At 35.5% G+C, this 17,480-nt stretch overlaps 1 protein-coding gene across 2 annotated transcripts; it reads left to right on the plus strand.

Moving 5' to 3' along the window:
- Positions 1 to 55: 55 nt before the first annotated feature.
- Positions 56 to 17,217, plus strand: LOC134534175 (UV-stimulated scaffold protein A-like). 2 transcript variants are annotated; one of them, XM_063372317.1, is made up of 12 exons: positions 56 to 414; positions 2,489 to 2,599; positions 4,468 to 4,687; positions 6,308 to 6,428; positions 8,016 to 8,357; positions 9,042 to 9,182; positions 10,384 to 10,658; positions 11,454 to 11,752; positions 12,504 to 12,696; positions 14,377 to 14,541; positions 15,926 to 16,080; positions 16,202 to 17,217. In XM_063372317.1, the coding sequence occupies exons 1-12, from the start codon at positions 293 to 295 to the stop codon at positions 16,293 to 16,295; spliced, it is 2,238 nt and encodes a 745-aa protein (XP_063228387.1). In that variant the 5' UTR covers positions 56 to 292; the 3' UTR covers positions 16,296 to 17,217. The 2 variants fall into 2 exon arrangements, with proteins under 2 accessions (XP_063228387.1, XP_063228388.1); XM_063372318.1 differs by lacking the exon at positions 16,202 to 17,217 and having other exon boundaries at positions 85 to 414; positions 12,504 to 12,689; positions 15,926 to 15,978.
- Positions 17,218 to 17,480: the final 263 nt, after the last annotated feature.

The raw sequence follows: 17,480 nt of genomic DNA on the forward strand, positions 1-17,480 counted from the left end.
ATATTATTTTCCATTAAAATTAAAAATAATTTATTTCATACGTTGTCTAAAACGTAAAGACGAGCATCGAAAACGAAAAAGTAAACATTGCAGTAGTGTCGATAACATTGAATTTTAGTTGTGTGAAGTTGTTTTGTATTTAAGTCGGTAACGAAGATTTTGTAGAATAATTTATCATTATCAATGTAGAATATATCTTCGGGTCGTTAGCGAAAGCTAATGATCATTAATTTTAAAATTAAAAAAGCTTTCTGAGTAATGACAGTAACAGAGAGAATTAAGCAGCTCAGAAATGTCTTGTTCAGCGGATAGTGATCTGTGCAAACAATTGTCACAACACATTGAGAAACTTACTCATTCTGGTAAAAATTCTCTCGAAGAAAAACTTTTAAAAGAAGTGAAAAATATATGCAAGTGAGTTTTTAACTGGCATGTTTAACATTTTTATTTAATATAACTTCTGATGGTACAATTAAATAATAACATACATAATTATTAGACTGTCTAAAAAAAAGTCTTTACACACTAGTTAGAGAATTTCTGTTACAGCCACTAAACACTAACTTTATTTAGGCCTTTCATAAAATTTTTTTACTGCATCTGAGGGAAGCTAACCTTACCTAGTCAAGTGTGAGACTAGAATGTATAAAACAATGGTAGGAGAAATTAAAGCCGGTATGGGGACTATTCTTGATTGCAATACCATACCATTATTCATTACATCAAGATGGTGTTGCCTACGTCATTACCACCCCTACTTTCTCTCAGGACAAGCATGGCACTGTGAGGTTTTGAGCAGGGCACATTGTACTGTATATTTTTCACTTGTGACTTTTCTTATGTTTACTCTTTTCTGGTATAGTTAACTATAATATAAACCCCTCTGCTGTATTCTATATTACGATACCAATAACATATTTTCCAAAAATTTAGATTTTTTTAACCAATGATATATCGGTATCACCAATCAGATCACATATTGAAAATTTTTTAAATAGTGAAATACTGGTATCACAAACGGGACTAGACCGGACAGGACTGTACTATTATATACTTAATGATACCAAGAAACAAATATTTCTACATTTTTGCACATTTTACAATTTAAATATAGGTATTACTAAATAGAGTACAACGGGTGTGACTGAATTTTACTTCACCATACCCAGAAAAACTTTTCCACATTTTTTCATAGATTTAACAATTTCAACACTAGTATACCCAAACTGAGTACACCATGGGGGACTCTACTCTAAATCACAATACAAATAAAAATTTGTTTCTGTATTTTTCACACATTTAATGATTTAAATTTCGTTATCACCAACTAGAGTACATCACGTGGAACTTTATTTTACTTCACGATACTGAAAAGGTAAACAAATTATAATTTTTTTACTCTGTAATATTAGTAACACTTGCCTTTCACATCCGCACTCTGATCTATCTCTTCCTTTCATATTGAAGCTTATATTTAAGCTTATTAAAATCTATTGATATCTTCCATATTCCCTCACCACACAAAAAGTCTTCTTTAAACTTACTTCTCTGCTCACTTGCACACTCAGCATAAACTTATTAACCCTAACTGCAACAGTTAGTCACTAGTTACCCTGTCAAAATAATTCTTAAACTATTTTCAAAACTTCTGCCCAAAAAAATTACCATTTTTTTTAAAAAAGAATAATATATTTTGTGAAGAAAAAAAAAACCTTTCAATTGAAATTGATTATTTTACGTATTTCTTTGAACTCTTATTTTAATCACTTTCTGGGGGAGCATGAACTGGGAAATTCACATTGAGACGAGACTTGGCTTATAGGTAGTACCCCTTTAGGGTGTTCAACCCTCAAAACAAGACAGCGCAGTGGCCAGCCAATTTCGAGAAAAAAGTCTTCAAACATTTGAGCTCAGCTTATGCACTAGTAAGTATCACTTCGTCGGCAGCCCACCATGTCGTTCAGGGTTTGAATCTCAGTTGCGATTTCTTTTTGTTTGTTTTATTATTATTTTTTTGGTCTACAAATAATTTTAAATAGTATTTTTTAAAAAGTAAATATAAAAAATTATAATATAATAAATAATTTCATTAAAAAAACAATCAAAACATGTTGAATACATATAACATGCCATTTTAATTATAATAATACAAAATACTCCCTTCTGTAATATAATATCTAAGATGGTCCATTGTAAGTACTTGAATATAAGATGACCTAATTTTAGCTATCTAATGTTTATATTAGAGGTTGAACTTGATTAGGATGATTTCCTTTATTACAGGCCTACACACATATGTTGGGTGTTTTGCTGTTTTTTTTTTTGTCAAAATGTTACCAGCAAATTATTAACAAACAACTATATTCTAAAATTAGGCGTAATTATCACTGGTCTGAAGGATTTTGTTCAAAGGTTTCGTTAACTTAATAAAAGCATTATTTTTGTCCACCTAACTAAAATGTACTTAATATATTTTGTGCTTTCCCAGATTGTCCGACAATTACGTGGAACATGCATACCACCACGTCATGCACCATCTGGGGAAAAACCACGCTGAAGTACGCTTCAGCGCCTTCCAACTGTGCAGTGAGCTTTTCCAGTAAGTCGCGGGATCGTCATGTAGTTAACACTTAAAACTTAAAAGTCTTTACATAAATCTGTATTCTGCTTGTCGACCCACTTATAATTGGAAGGAGGGACTAGGGCGTGCTGAATTCATTCAACTCCCCTGGCAGCTTGCAAAGCTACATATTCAACCGCTGGTGTGAAGGGCACGTGGTAGAGAACCTCTGGATGGATGGGTTGGAGGAACATGTCATAATGATCATGGAAACGTAAGGAAACTGAAGGACTGGTCGCGAAAGTCGTAACAAAAATCCTAAACTAACAGTGACGGTGCTGGAAAATTCAGAACTTAAATTTCAGCAGCATTTTGCTGTAACATGCTTTTTTGATGTGTAAACAACATCTTGGTTCTCGATATACAGCATTTGGTAGGAGGTCGAATGAACGGAGCTGCCATATGTGGCTGATGGCTTAGAAATGGCGGACCTGCGTGTTTCATGTGTATGTATTGCTTTCGTAAATATCAAAGAATTTACACCAGGCATAGATATTAAAAAATAAAATTTAATTATAGTACAACCATCCTTTAATACTTATGTTATAATTTATAGTCATAAAATAATAATGGCAACTTAAAAATACATTGAAATGCTGGCATTAAAATTTTTAAAATCATTAGTTAACATTGAAATGTAGAGATAGTGCAGCATTCATCATACTGTTTGTTAACTAATATTTATTTGACACCATGAAAAGTAAAAGAATTTCATGATTAAATTTTTCTGTTAAATATTAAGTGTTGAATCAGCTCAATAAGGTTAAAGTTTGTTCGTAGGCTAGTATTTACAGGCAGATTTCTGTCGTTTAAGCAATAAAAAAATGTACAAACATATAATTAGTGTAAAATATGTGTTTTAAGATCATTCATGTTAATATTTTATTTTAAAAATTCTACTTTTAATTGTGTGTCCAAGTTTCATATTATAAGTGCATTTGAAATATGAGAACACATAAATTGGCTCATTACCACCGAGGTTAGATGTTACACATCACTGGAGAGTACTGAAATACTTGTTTACTGTTTTTTTTTCCTTTTCATTTACGCTTCACTTCAGTTTACAGTAGCACATTATCTATAAATAGTTGGAGATTGTACTCTTTAATCACTTTAAAAAATCTGTACATTCCTGAAAATGGTAGATCTATTTTGTTTTGCATTTTCTCATGTTTGATTAAAAAGTCCAGGTATTAGTAGACACCATGCTGGTGAAACACACTCAGCAGATCATTCATGTTTATTTCTTGTTCATCCTTGTTAGTGTACCAATAAACCGTGCTTAGATCATTCACAGTTCGGAAACCTGGTAGGGGATTGTCACCAGCTGGTGGGTGTTCGCAAGATGAACCATTTCTAGCTCGTATCTTCTTCCCACCACATCTCACCTCGTCAGTTCTCCTCGCTGGCCAGGAAGGACAGGAGAGGTTCTCTGGTGGAGCAGGTAGCCCCAGCTAAACTCCAGCCTCAAACCATCTCCGTCACACTGACCCTACCTCCCCGAGCGAGGTGTCCGGACTCGACATTCGAGTGGACGTGGGCTGTGGAGACTCGCCATGTTGTTGAACTGTTTTGTGAGGAGGGGTTTCTTTGGGGTCCAGACACCCCACAGTGTGTGGGGTGAATACTAAAAAGTCTGTATAGTAAAGACTGTACAATAGCTTAATACATTTTGGCATATTAATGTGTTGTTTAAAGACTCTGCAGAAGTATTTCATTTTGAGTTTCCGATTGGGAAATTCACTAGGGGAAGTTTACTGTTAATCGAGGTGTCATTTTAGAACTTCCTCGCCCTCCCCAGGATGAGGTCCTGGCCACGCACCATGACTGTTCCTCGTGTGGTCCAGGCGGTCTCACGCGTTCCGCGAGCAGCTGCTTCCGAACCTGCGGCAGCTCTTTGAGATGACGGTGGAGTCGTGCCCTGACCGGCCCCTCCCGCCTCCGAGGCCGGTCGCGCTGAAGCTCAAGCGCCTGGCCTTGCACACCGTGCTCGAGTGGAACAAGACATTCGGGAGGAAGTACAAAGAGTTGCAGTTGGGCTACAACTTCCTCGCGCATCGTAAAAGGGTACGGACGTCTGTGGTCAGGTTTATGTGCCTAGGAATGCTAGTGGTCATTGAAATGCAAAAATGCCTTCTACTTATTATGTAATATAAATTAATATGCTCATTACTGACTCATTGACAGACTCTGTAACACTGTATGAATTCTGTTACAGTGTAACATTTTCATTGCTCTTTGCTAACCTGTACCTCCTAGTATTGTGCTGAGTCCGTGGTGCAAAGATAATATGCTCGTATTGTGAAGTTATTGATATTTCAGCATTTTTCATTAATAAAGTAGTGAGCCGTGGCTTAGTTTACCACATTTTTGCCGTGTATATATTTCAAGTTGTTGGCCCTCTACTTTCAAATATTAATGTACCAACCAATGTTGTGTCAATTTTCCAGCACTAATTATAGTATTGAATTGATTGTGAAAGATGTTGAGGCACATTAGAATTGTAGTATGCTAATGTTTTTGCGAACTTTATTCAATTGAGCACCTTCATACAAATTGTACTGCCAATATGGTTCGTTGTTATCATGTTGTATATTGAATCGAAACCACAACAAGGAAGGTTATTGAATGACCATAGACAATTAACACACAGTGTAGTTTTTCAAGATGTTCTTCATTAAAAACAATTTGTTTGGCAAATAATTTTTTATCATTTTCATATACATATTTCAGAAATAATTTTTATTTGCCCAATATTAAAAGAAGTTGAATTTTTATTAAATATTTTGTGTACATTAAACTGAAATGTTTGTTATATTTATCATTTTTCCGTGGGTGCCTTAGGCACCTTGAAACTAACTAGTATAACCATAATATGCATGTCTACTTAAACTTGTGTCTGTCCACCTGGTCCAGCAGCTAGCATGTCCGGTTGGTGGGCCAAGGGGGACCCGGGTTCGATTCCCGGCTGGGGAGAGAATTTTTCAAATCTTCTACCTGGGTTCAGAACTGGGTAGGAGGGAGGGGGGATATATTTCTTCGCCACCCCCAAAACCTAAAAAAATTTATATCATTCCCATCAAAAAATGTAAAGAATTTGAAAGCAAATAGTTGTCAAAGTGGCCATATCCCCCCCCCCCCCTTCCCTCCCTCCCCCCGGCCCAAATCAGAAAATGAAAAACTGTGTAAGCTTCTAGATATACTGATATTAACTCACTAGTTTTTTTATTCAATTAATGATTACTTTTTTCAAGTATTTAGCATGTTTCCCCGTGGAATATTTTAAATTTTGATTTTGGTTTTGAAGGGTGGGGAGGGGGGGAACTACTATGTCAGCTGTTTCTGTACATTTTTACATCTCTCCCAATCCCTATCCCCCTTGTGTACGGCCCTGTTAGCCGTTATGCAGGACAGTATATACATGTTACAGTCGTAGAGTACTGATTTTTCTCTTTCAGCATCTGTTACAGAGTGTAACTGGTTACAGTATATGTGTAACTGAAATATTGATCTACAATAATATTGGTGTAGATGGATTATTGGAGGTAATAGATGTACTATATTAGTTTGTTATTGGATTTCTATAAGTTTTGGCGAATATTTGGAATTTGGGAGCTCATTAATTTTATGGTAAATTTAAAAAGAATATATACATATAAATATTATAGTGCAACATCAAATTTTCAGGTGGATTTTGCTTCCTTGGAGTTGGAATCTTCTGCTGAAAGAGCAAGGCAGCAGGGACTTGAGAGAAGAAAAAACTTAATTAATGAGTCAAATATTAAGAAAGTTAGGTTGGAAATTAAAGGTAAATATATCTACTTTTCTATGAAGAGTTCTGTATGCTAGGATATGGGTAGCAGCAACCACTTCATTCAAAATAAACTTTTGTGCATGACCTATCAGCTATCATTGAAAAGATGCCACCTGTGTGACTAAGTGCGCATGTACACGGCAGAGCTTAACTAGTTCAAGTGCATATGTTGATTTAGCCATGTTTAAAAAAATTTACTTGATTGAGAAGAAAATGTTTGTCTGGTTGCATGGGAATTTTTTATTCCCATATAAAAGTTTTTGTGTTTATTTGGCTAGGTTTTAATTGCATGTATACCACACAAATAGTATTATGTACTGCCATTTACTTGCACAAAAAAAATAATTGTTATATTTTATTTACCTGTTAATTTTTCTACAGCTGAGCAATTCACGTTCAAACTTATTTTTAATGCTATGGTTAGTTGATGTTAAACCATCCTATCACAAAATTTCAAAAATTTTAAAACTCAGGGCTTTTTTGATTTAGAGTGTTTCTGATCCAAAAGGTCGGGTTATGGTAAAAAAATGTGCCCGGGCAAGGAGGGGGGGCGGGGGGCGTAATGCCCCTAAATTTCGAAAATTTCAATAATCTATTCTTTTCAATTTAGAGTGGTTCGAGGTCGGGCTATGGTGGAAAATGTGCTCAGGGTTAGACTTTCTCTTCCTCAGAGGGAAGGACATATTGGCCCTAAATTTCAAAAATTTCAAAAATATACATATATTTTTTTTATTTAGAGTGTTTCTGAGGTCAGGTTTCATTAATGGCAATATGGGTACTTTATTGAAATTATCTGGCCACTCTTCCAGCATGATAATGTGTATGATGGGGCCATTCCATCTTTCCGTGTTGATTTTGGCACAGATGGTGTACATATAATTAAACCAATAGCCATTCAGTTTCCAGCGAAATACAGCTATGGTACTGCTGAAAAGCAAATGTTGTCATTAATATGAATTGAGCATCTACGGTGCATAAAATGCAAGGCTACACTTTGCATTATGCAATTATCACATCTCTTTGCTGCTGGACAAGCTTATGTAGCTCTTAGTCGCGTAAAGTCACTGGATGGTCTCCAAGTAGAAGAAATTGATTGCTCTAAGATAACAAAAAAAGTTCCATGTAATGTTGGCGCATTAGCTGAAATGACTAGATTATGTGAACATTAATGACTAATTTTAAGTTCATTGGAACAAATAAATACTTTAATCACTCATATTTAGTATTTTTAATTTGTTTCAATTACTCATAGTCAATATTTTAATTTTATTTTGAAACTAAAAAGAATAACATAAACTAAAAACCCCACTTTTATCGTTGAATTAACTAAAAATTAAAAAGTAAAATTTAAATAATTTTTTGGTCCAACAGCCAAATAATGCACCACAACTCTGTATAACTAAATTGTACAATTGTAAACTCTCATTTTCTCGTTATTGTTTAGTTTTATCGTTAAAGTGAACTATTAAATAATTTTTATATTTCAGCTGGATTGTTTGAGTTTGAATTTTCACTTCTAATACTCATAGTTGCCACATGCTGATTTTTTTTTTGGCATTTATTTGTTTTCCCTTGTTTCAGAACTGGAGTCTGAAATTTCAGCTTCTGCAGCCGCCCTTGATAATTGCATATCGTTGTTACTGCCGCCTCCAGACGAGTTCTTTGTCCACGAAGAAGAGAGTGTACCGTGTTCAGACAACGTGTCTGCAGATACCAACCTTTCAGATGGTTTTAGCAGACCTGATATCGAACACCCTAGTGTTCCTACCGTGCCCGAAGGTCCGACTTGTAACGAAAGCGACGGTTTTGAAAGTGGCAGTGACGATCCAGAAGTCGACGACAGGGGAGAGGATGAGGAAATTGATTTGAGAAGCCACGGAATGTTCAACACAAATTTCAACATTGAAATAAAGCTTCACCCAGGTTATGTGGCAAATTATAGTAGTCGTAAAACCTAGTGGACCTCCTTAAGGGGTCTGCTTAATCAGGGGTTATTTATGTTAGTGAGGCTGGATGGTATGGGACGACAGAATTGTATCCCTTTGGAAAGGGTACCTTTCAGACTTATGGTGGCTGTAGTGTAGCTGGGTAGAAACTGGAAAGGTACCCTTTCCGATTTCTTAAAATGCATATTATTTTCTGCTTTAAAATCGTGAAAGTTATCCCCTTTAACCTAACCTTACCTAACCTAACCTAACCTAACCTAACCTAACCTAACCTAACTTAACCTAAACTAACCTAACCTAACCTAACCTAACCTAACCTAACCTAACCTAACCTAACCATTCCAAGCACAAACATGTCGCAAACTGGAAAGGTTACCTTTCCATGTTTTGTTTGATATTTTAGTAAAACTACCAATTAACACAAAATGTATCTCAGAGGAAAAAAAAGCCAAATTTGGGTATAAAAATATATATTGTGAAGACCGCCAAATATTTAGTGCACAAACCAGTTAAGTGTATTCATCTATTCATAAATTATTACATTGCATTATGGAGTTTACAAAGAAACAAGTTGTTCCAGAGTATTATGAAATTATAATAATTACAATATGAAATCAGTTTCGTATGTTTCCGGTGTCTTTATCCTTTGTATTTGTTGCAGGCTTAGGTGATGCAAATCAAATAAACGTGACAGATGAGAATGCAGTTATTGTTGAAAATGCCAGAGATCACTTTACACTCATCAACAAACGCTACTTACCCTGTGTTAAGAAGTGGATTCTCATCCTCACTAAATCGTCAGGTAGTGGTTGTAATTTATGCTCGGTCACAAACACCACATTGATTTTTTTCGACAGATATTTACCAAGTGTATTACAGTATGTCCATAAAAGAATGTCTCTGTTATAAAATTTAATAGTATTAACTTTAAGCATTGTAGAGTATTGGTTCAAGATCACAGTTAAAGGGAACCTAAAACTATTTTAGATAAGTGCATGCGCGAATACTGCTTTATTGTTTTCTACTTGTAGCGTGAAAGAATGGCTCTTTCCGCAATCTCTTTATATGAGAGTCAAAGTTCCTGACAGTTGGATTTGGTTGTAATGGTCGAGATGACATAGTTCTTTTTCACTGGTCTCCTCGTTCACCTGACATAATGCTATGCATTTTTTTTTCCTTTGGGGCTTTATAAAAGATCAGTTTGCGTTTCATCGCTATTTAATGATTTGCCAGAGTTGAGGCTCATAATTGAAGAGGCTGTTACTTCCATTACTCCGGACTTAACCAAAGTGTGGTAAGAATTGGACTTTGGGTTGGATATGTGCCGTATAACTAAAGTTACACATATTGAACATGTGTAAAAAAAAAAAACTAGGTTATTTTGCCTTTAGTTTTATGTATGATTTGTTGTTGTTAGTCTAAATTTAATAGTTATGATATATCATTGAAACTGGGATATTCTTTTATGGACAACCTATTAAGGGTGATAATACTTAGTTAATACTTACAAACACTTAGACACAGAGGGGTAGTATCAAGTTATATAGCTTTGTATACGTGCCTATCATCTGGAATTTACTCCATCAGAAATGCCAGTGTGTAAGACATTGAGGGCCAGTTGCAACAGCTGTGGGCCGATGTGCCTTTAGGAGAGAAACAAATACTATTATGACTTTCTTCAGAGCCAGATCGATATGTTAACTCAGGCCCCTGGAAGTACTACTTTCTACTGAGTACTGACTGTATGCTGAAATTTTCAACTCTGCTGTCCTCTTGATGTGATATTCTAATCATTGCAACACAGTCACATGACCTTCCAACATGTTAAATTACATTTCATTTTCACTAAGCCTTTTTTCAGGTTTTTTTTTACAATTTATGATTAACTATTAATAATTGAAAAAAAGCCATTAATACCATCAAAGTAAATACAGTTTAGTTTTAGTATATTATACGGTACTCAACTTTTATAGAAGAAAACTGATGATGAATTCTGTTTCTAGGGACACCTGAAGACATAAGAAAAGTAACTGATATAAAGCAGTCCTTAGAAGCAGTAATATCAAAATTCTTGAAACTTAATCTTCAAAAATCTGGCCAGATTGTCAGTGATGATTCCTCGGACAGCGACTTTGAAGACGTTGAAGAGAAAGTTGGCTTTGAAGAAACTGCCAAGGAACCGCCTTTGCCGGCACCGGAATCACCTTCTTTGACAAAGACCAGCAAGAAACTTGAAACACCAGAGTGGAATATTCTGCCCAAAGAAAATGAAAAAGAGGTATGGAATATTTCCTAAACATAAAATTGGTATTAAAATTTAGTTTTTGCAATTGCATACTTGCACACATTCTTGTACACTGTTGTACCTCTGTCTGTGAAGTTTCACTTCTAAGGCGCATGGTTTCTTTTTTAACATTTATGTTTGTGTGAGCTGGTGGGTTTGCTTGGGGCACTCCCATTGCCCTCTCCATTGTGTTTAGTTGTTGCTTCATCTCACTGCTTCCCCTCGTCTGTCTAATGACCAGGGACGTAACTAGAGGGGGCGGATGGTGCTTGTTCCCTGGGCACTGCGTTTGGGGGGGAGGGACGCTAAACTGGCAGAGTATTTTTACTGTAGATATTTACTTGAATATCCTAGTGTTAGAACACAAAAAAAATGTCGGAGGGCAGATGAACTATTGAACTGAATTATTTGTATTGAAAGATACATACATGTATACCGTTAAATATTTAAAAAAAAACTCATATTTTTCGCATACTATCCAACATACAATGTATTAAAATTAAAATGACTGCAAACAAATCTATTATTTGTACCATCTAAGTTGAATCTTAAATATATTTGGAAAAGTGGAATCCATATGTGGAGGTGATAAGGGGTGTTGTCTGGAAAGGATTTGGTTTGGTGGGTTTGTAAAAAAAAAAAGTAGGGAGCCAACAGAAGTTCTTTTCCCAGGTGGAAACTAGTCTAGTTATGTGTCTGTGAATGACCTTGATGTTAACAAAACATTAAACTTGAATTCATTTGTTCAATCATTTTTCTTGATTCTTCACCAGTGTGTTTATCTTACAGGACCCAACCACTGCCCAGTCCACGATATCAAAGCTACTGGCCGCCAAGCCATCGGGTTCATCGGCAAACTCAGATGGGAAGGGCGCGGAAGAACACGATCCCCACGGCAGCTTGTCAGCGAGGAGCGACGGTGGTCCTGGAAACAAAGCGGGTTGCCAGCAAGAATCTCGGCCGTCTACATCGCAGACAGATGAGGGAGGAAGGAAAGCCAAACTGCTGGCCATCGCGCCGAAGTTGCCGTACGACATTGACCTGTACCACTGGGAGGACGAGAAGCTGACCGCACCCACCATGCTTGCGTATGTCTTTGGCTTCATCGAAACTTGGTAGATGCATGTTTGTGACCACGGTCATGCTGGATTAGCGATTTTGCCTGATTGTCCTGATTATCGAACGTCAGTGTAGTTGTAAGGGGGATCAGACCTCGCCTTCCTGCAGTTTAAAATATTTTGATACCGCTAGCATACCCATCATGCAGATGTTGACTGAAAGGCAACATCTCATCATCCAGAATGTTTAAATAAACACGGTGGTTCATGTTAGTTGTCACCACAGTGAGCGGGCCCAATCCATGATACAAAAATATCCCCAAAATATTACAGACCCACCTCCAGCTCAAACCTGACCTTGCACACATCCAGGATTAAATGCTTCATTTGGCCTTCGGTGCACTCAACAACGTGTGTCATTGGAATCATAAAAATTTTTTTTTTTTTACAATATCTAAAAAAAAAAAAAAAAAAAATTGTGTGGTATAAAACTGTTTGCAAGTTTTATATTTATTTGAATTTGATTTAGAAATTACATAAATTTTGTGATTTAATTTTGTAATAGTTTGGTTTACTACAAACCTCGCTATTGCAAGGTGACAAAATTATGGTTCAGGTTGGCATTATTTATATTTGACTGTACTAAGAATTATAAGTTAGGCTAATTTAAGTTTTATTGTGAATTTTTTCTTTTTGTCATTGTTGACACTATTGTGGATGTGGCTACTGCTCACTTGCTGGCAGTGCGGTCGGTGATGATTGTGGAAACTTTGTCTCTCAGGGTCAAGGCTGAGAACTCTAGGTTCTGGTCGTCGACGAACATAGATGAAATGGAAGAAATTCCAAATCCGGAAGGGTCTTCCTGTCTGCGCACCCGTGTCATTGAGTTCACGGGTAAATTTGAGCCCGTCAAAAGAGCCTGTCGTGCTCCGCTGGGGAACGGAAAACTCTGCCCTCGCCACGACAGGTACAAGGTAAAGTATGTGTGAACATTAGGGATGGACCAATTAAATCCTTAAATAAGTAGCATGAGACCTTAAGTATTGAAAAGATTTTAGGAGTCTGCGAGAATTTTTAAAAAAAATTCAATATTTAAGGATTATTTGGTATTCAATTATGTTCAATTGTAATGTTTGTAGTCACTTGTATTGACTAAACAGTTTTTAAATTAGACTGATTTAAGAAAATGCTTCGATGGTTTTTTTTTTCTTTCATATTCAAAGACTCTATTATGGTACCATATAAATATATTTATCTCTTTTTCGTTTTACCTTATTTTAAATCAATTTTTCTTGGTCTCCTGTGAAGTGTGAAAAAAAAAAGTTTCACACTGTGTTAAAATTTGATTTTAAAAAGATTGATATTCGTGAATAATTTGAAATTGATTTAATGACGTCATTTAAATTTAAAAAAAAAAATTGAAGAAGCCTTAAAAAATATATGATATTTGAGGCAAAAAATTTCAAGAAAAAATATAGGAAGTGTAGTTGTTCAATATTTTTAGTAGTACACGGTAAACTTACTAAGAGTCCTCTTTTAAAGTAACATACTCATGCATTCCAGCCTGGATTATTAGTATTGCTATTTTACACAATGATAATTTTTTGGTAATAAAAGAACTTGCCACAGATTGTATTTTAAAAATAAACAAGCACAACAGTTTATTAATACTTCTTAGGCTTGGCCCTGCTTATATGCAGATAGTTTAATAGAGTTAGCAGACAAACTAAACTAAACCTATACTCTCAGTAATAAAAACACCACATTTATGTGATTACCATGATTCGAACCAAAAAAACCACTCACACTGATGTTGGGGTCTTGCTGAAATTTTTTTTAACTGAATTCACAAAAAGAATCACATGTAATTATCATGGTCATACAGATTTTAAGCACAAAATTTAACTCTCACTCAGCTTTGCATTCATTCCTTTACTCGGGTGCCTTTGTTACCACGAAAACCTGGAATTGTACTCCGAAGTCCTATTACCATTCTCCAATGTATTATGAACTTTCAGTATGTAACTATGTAAATTAATTATGACATGTATTGGTTCGAGAAACTTAGTTTATGAAACAAATTGTGTAAAGGGCTGAATGTTTCCAACACCATCCTTAGTATCTTTCATTTATCGTACTTTGATTTACGTAATTAATTTGACCATTTGAGATTCTAGTGGTAGACTCAAAGTACACTTTATGATTCTAATTTGATATTCAACCCATCAATCGTAAACTATAATTTTATATATTTGGCTCTAATGTAAATAAAATAAATCCACCATACATAGTGAGTGTGACTAAAGTTAAACCCACAACCTTTACCACTTCAATAATATCTAACCACATAGACGCATTAATTATCTGTAAGACACTTTGTTTGAAGTTGGAAGTTCATTTCAGCTGAAGTGTTAAATTCCAAATACACACACACACACACACACACACACACACATATTTATTGTCATCTCAGTCTTGCAGTAAAAATAAAAAATAAAATATTCTGACTGAACCATATCTTGTAACTAAATATTTTTTTTATTTGTAGTTCAATATAATTGACCGTAACTTTTTTCTACTTTGACCTATATATGGCATTAAAAAATTGTAATTTTGATGTTTCTGAAGGAAATCACGCCCAGTGTTGGTTTCAGTGTCCGTTCCACGGCCCAGTTGTCCCGAGAGACGAGACGGGCAACTGTGTGGATCCAGGAGACGAGAAGCAGCCGGCGAAGGCGTCGGGAAGCGAGGCTAGCTCGGGAGACAGGGCGCAAGAGATCCCGGACTGGCAAGACCCCCAGTTGCTGGCGGACATCAAGGTGGGCGTGGCTCGTGACTTCTCGAGCCACGTTAAGTGGCCTCGTCAGGGGGTGTATGTGTATGAGGCGGGATGATAGGTGCGACGCTCGCTGGTGCTTCTAGCGCGGTATCGCCTCTGGACTGGCGCGCAGTCTTCTCGTCGTGCACAGGACAGCTGTGAAATTCAAGCAATGACCGTAACATTATATGGCCGACAAATGAAGATGAAGGGGTAATGCAAGTCCCTTAAGTGCTTTCAAGAATCTTTACTGGTTGTTTTACGCCTAAAAATTACTCTGAAAACATGCGTTTCAGCCATTTTAACCCTTCTAAAAATACAGTTTAAAACTTAAATCCAAAATCAAAAGTACTTTTAGGTCCTCGGTGAACTCTTAAATGCTTTTCGTAAGCAGACTCCACACGGATATCTTTAGTAGTTTAGAAATCACGTTGTTTTTCCTGAAGCTCTGCACACCGTATGTGTGCTCGGGTAGGCGGAGCCCTTAGTCAGGGTGTCCACGTGTCACAGAAGAAATGAAGAAGTAACGAACGTCAGGGTTGGGAGAAAAAAAAAAAACTTTTTTTTAATGTGTGCATGGAGTCCACGCGTGACAGAAGCGAAACTTATTGTATTGCTTATTATATCATTAGGTATAGGAAACACAATTCTCTTTGGCTGAGGTCGCAGATCAAAAAAAAATGTATATGCAAATATGTGAGCACTAAACTATGTTACCAACTGTCGTTGGTAAGTCTGCTTTTTTTATTTAGGCAGTTCCATTTTTGTGTGATGATGCTATTATCTCTTGGTTATGTGCCAAAAATATTGTATCAGTGGTTGTGAAACATCCGCTGGAATGCATTGAAACAAAAAAAAACTATTTCGTTAAAAATGCCAGGCGGTATTGTTTGCTGAGCAACAATATGTAAAAAATGACCATGTTTATAAGAAAAATGTATGGAAATTATATTGAAAGCGAAAGGTCTTAAAAATTTCCTGAAATATGTTCACAATTGTTTTTCAGCTTTTCCACTAAGTGACTAAGTATTTGTGATGACATTAGCACATGAAGGACGCTGTTACTGCTGCTGTCTTTGTACGAGTTCTTTGTCCGTGAAGAAGATAGTGTCTTCCTCAAACAATGTGTCTGCAGATACCAACCTTGCAGATGGTGTTTGCAGATTGGAAAATGCTTTTCACACTTAAAATGAGTTCAGCTGAAAACAGTTTTTGAACTGAATTCACATGGTTTTACAGTTTTTGAGCATACATTAACGTGCATTCAATTGCTTTTGTTACCATGAAAATTTTTATATCATTAGACTTGCTAACTAACATTCTCAGTTGTGTAGAACATCAGCTACAGTAAAACAAGCACTGAATAAAATTTTATTTTTACACAGGCTGCAACAGGAATTGATTTGAAAATGCCGGAAAAAAGGAAAGGAAAGAAAAAGAAGCAGAAGAAACCCAAAGAAAAGAAACACCCTGGTCTTACCGATATCAAAGTTAGACAGAATACAGCATTCAACCGTTTGTCAAAAATTGTATTTAAAAAGTAAGTCTACCATTGTTTCTTGATGTTGGAGTGTTTAAATTTTGGTCAAATAATTAAAATCTGGAGTAGATGCTTACATTTTTTTAAAACGAACTTAAAAAGTAACTCTTTGTGTTTGCAGGTCAGCCATGAAAAGAGTAGCATCTGCGCTGGACAAACAAGATCGTAAGAAATTCCGTGACAAGTATGGAGACCAGTTCAATTACATGCATTAACCTGCATAATAAGTGGCTTTGAATCCAACCAAAAGTCAAAAAAAATTATTTGTGTGGTTAAGTATCCCTCTTAATACAGCTGCAGACATTACAGCGGTTACTTTAAAAAATAGTCTGACCACAATAATAAATTATAGTTTTAATAATTTACATTTAAGCAGTGCTAAAATGAAAAAAAAAAAAAAAAAAATTGGTTGTCTGTAAATTCGGTTTACGGACAATAGTTTAACGTGATGTCATAATAAAACATTGACGAAATGATTGCATACTTTTATGAATAAAATTGAATCATTTTTATTTAAATAATAAAAGAATAAATACTTCAAATTATACTAGTAATCAGATTTTTAAAATGCAAGAATAATTAACCTTTATTGCCGAAATTGTTGTAATAAGCAATGAAAACCACATTAATTTTTCACTTCACTTTATAACCAGTCGACTAAACAGTTTGTGTGTAAATGTAAGTCGTGTGCTGCCGCTGTCTTTCTCCTCCTCGGATGCATAGGCCAATCGAGTGGGAGAGAGATAGATGCGGCGCAAGCGTACAGTGAGTGTAACGGGACACAGTGTAACAAGACAATGTGCGTAATGGGACACTTGTTTGTGCGTGCAGCTGGCATTCATTGATTTATTAGACGTCACGTCAAAAAAAGTTTGTATCTTTCTTTTTTGATCACACCTCTGAATTGCATCGATGCTAACAGTAAACTTAAGATCTGTAATAAAAATACTTACTACACACAAACATTTTTAGCGAACAATTAATTTACAGATGCTTTGTACTCAACTTTGTGAGAAGGAATGGTCACCCCATGACAATGGGAGAAAAAATATTGTATTGTTTTAATTTTTTAATGACAAATGTTTATATTGAATTTATATAATTTATTTGTTTGAATAAATTTTGGAGATACTTTTATGAGTGTACAGAGTATTCGATTTCCGCTAAGTTAAAAATACATATTGCGTTAACAGTAATGTACTACACTGACATAACAACTACATATACAATATCTTATTTGTTATGATTTTGTGTACATTATGTAGTTACAAAAAAAGTGAATTTCAACTGTTATTGGAGAGAGATAATCATTTTACCAGTTACAATGCTATGATCATTTAAAAGGCATACAGTGACTGTTACGGTTAATAGCCCTTTTATTTACGTGTTTGCATTTTTGT

The sequence above is a fragment of the Bacillus rossius genome, chromosome 7 (genome assembly GCF_032445375.1).
Source record: "Bacillus rossius redtenbacheri isolate Brsri chromosome 7, Brsri_v3, whole genome shotgun sequence".
NCBI classification, from domain to species: domain Eukaryota; kingdom Metazoa; phylum Arthropoda; class Insecta; order Phasmatodea; family Bacillidae; genus Bacillus; species Bacillus rossius.

Coding starts and splice junctions, on each gene's coding strand:
- LOC134534175 (XM_063372317.1), top strand. CDS start 293: ATGTCTTGTTCAGCGGATAGTGATCTGTGCAAACAATTGTCACAACAC. Junction 4,688..6,307: donor TCCTCGCGCATCGTAAAAGG/GTACGGACGTCT, acceptor TCAAATTTTCAG/GTGGATTTTGCTTCCTTGGA. Junction 14,542..15,925: donor AGTTGCTGGCGGACATCAAG/GTGGGCGTGGCT, acceptor ATTTTTACACAG/GCTGCAACAGGAATTGATTT.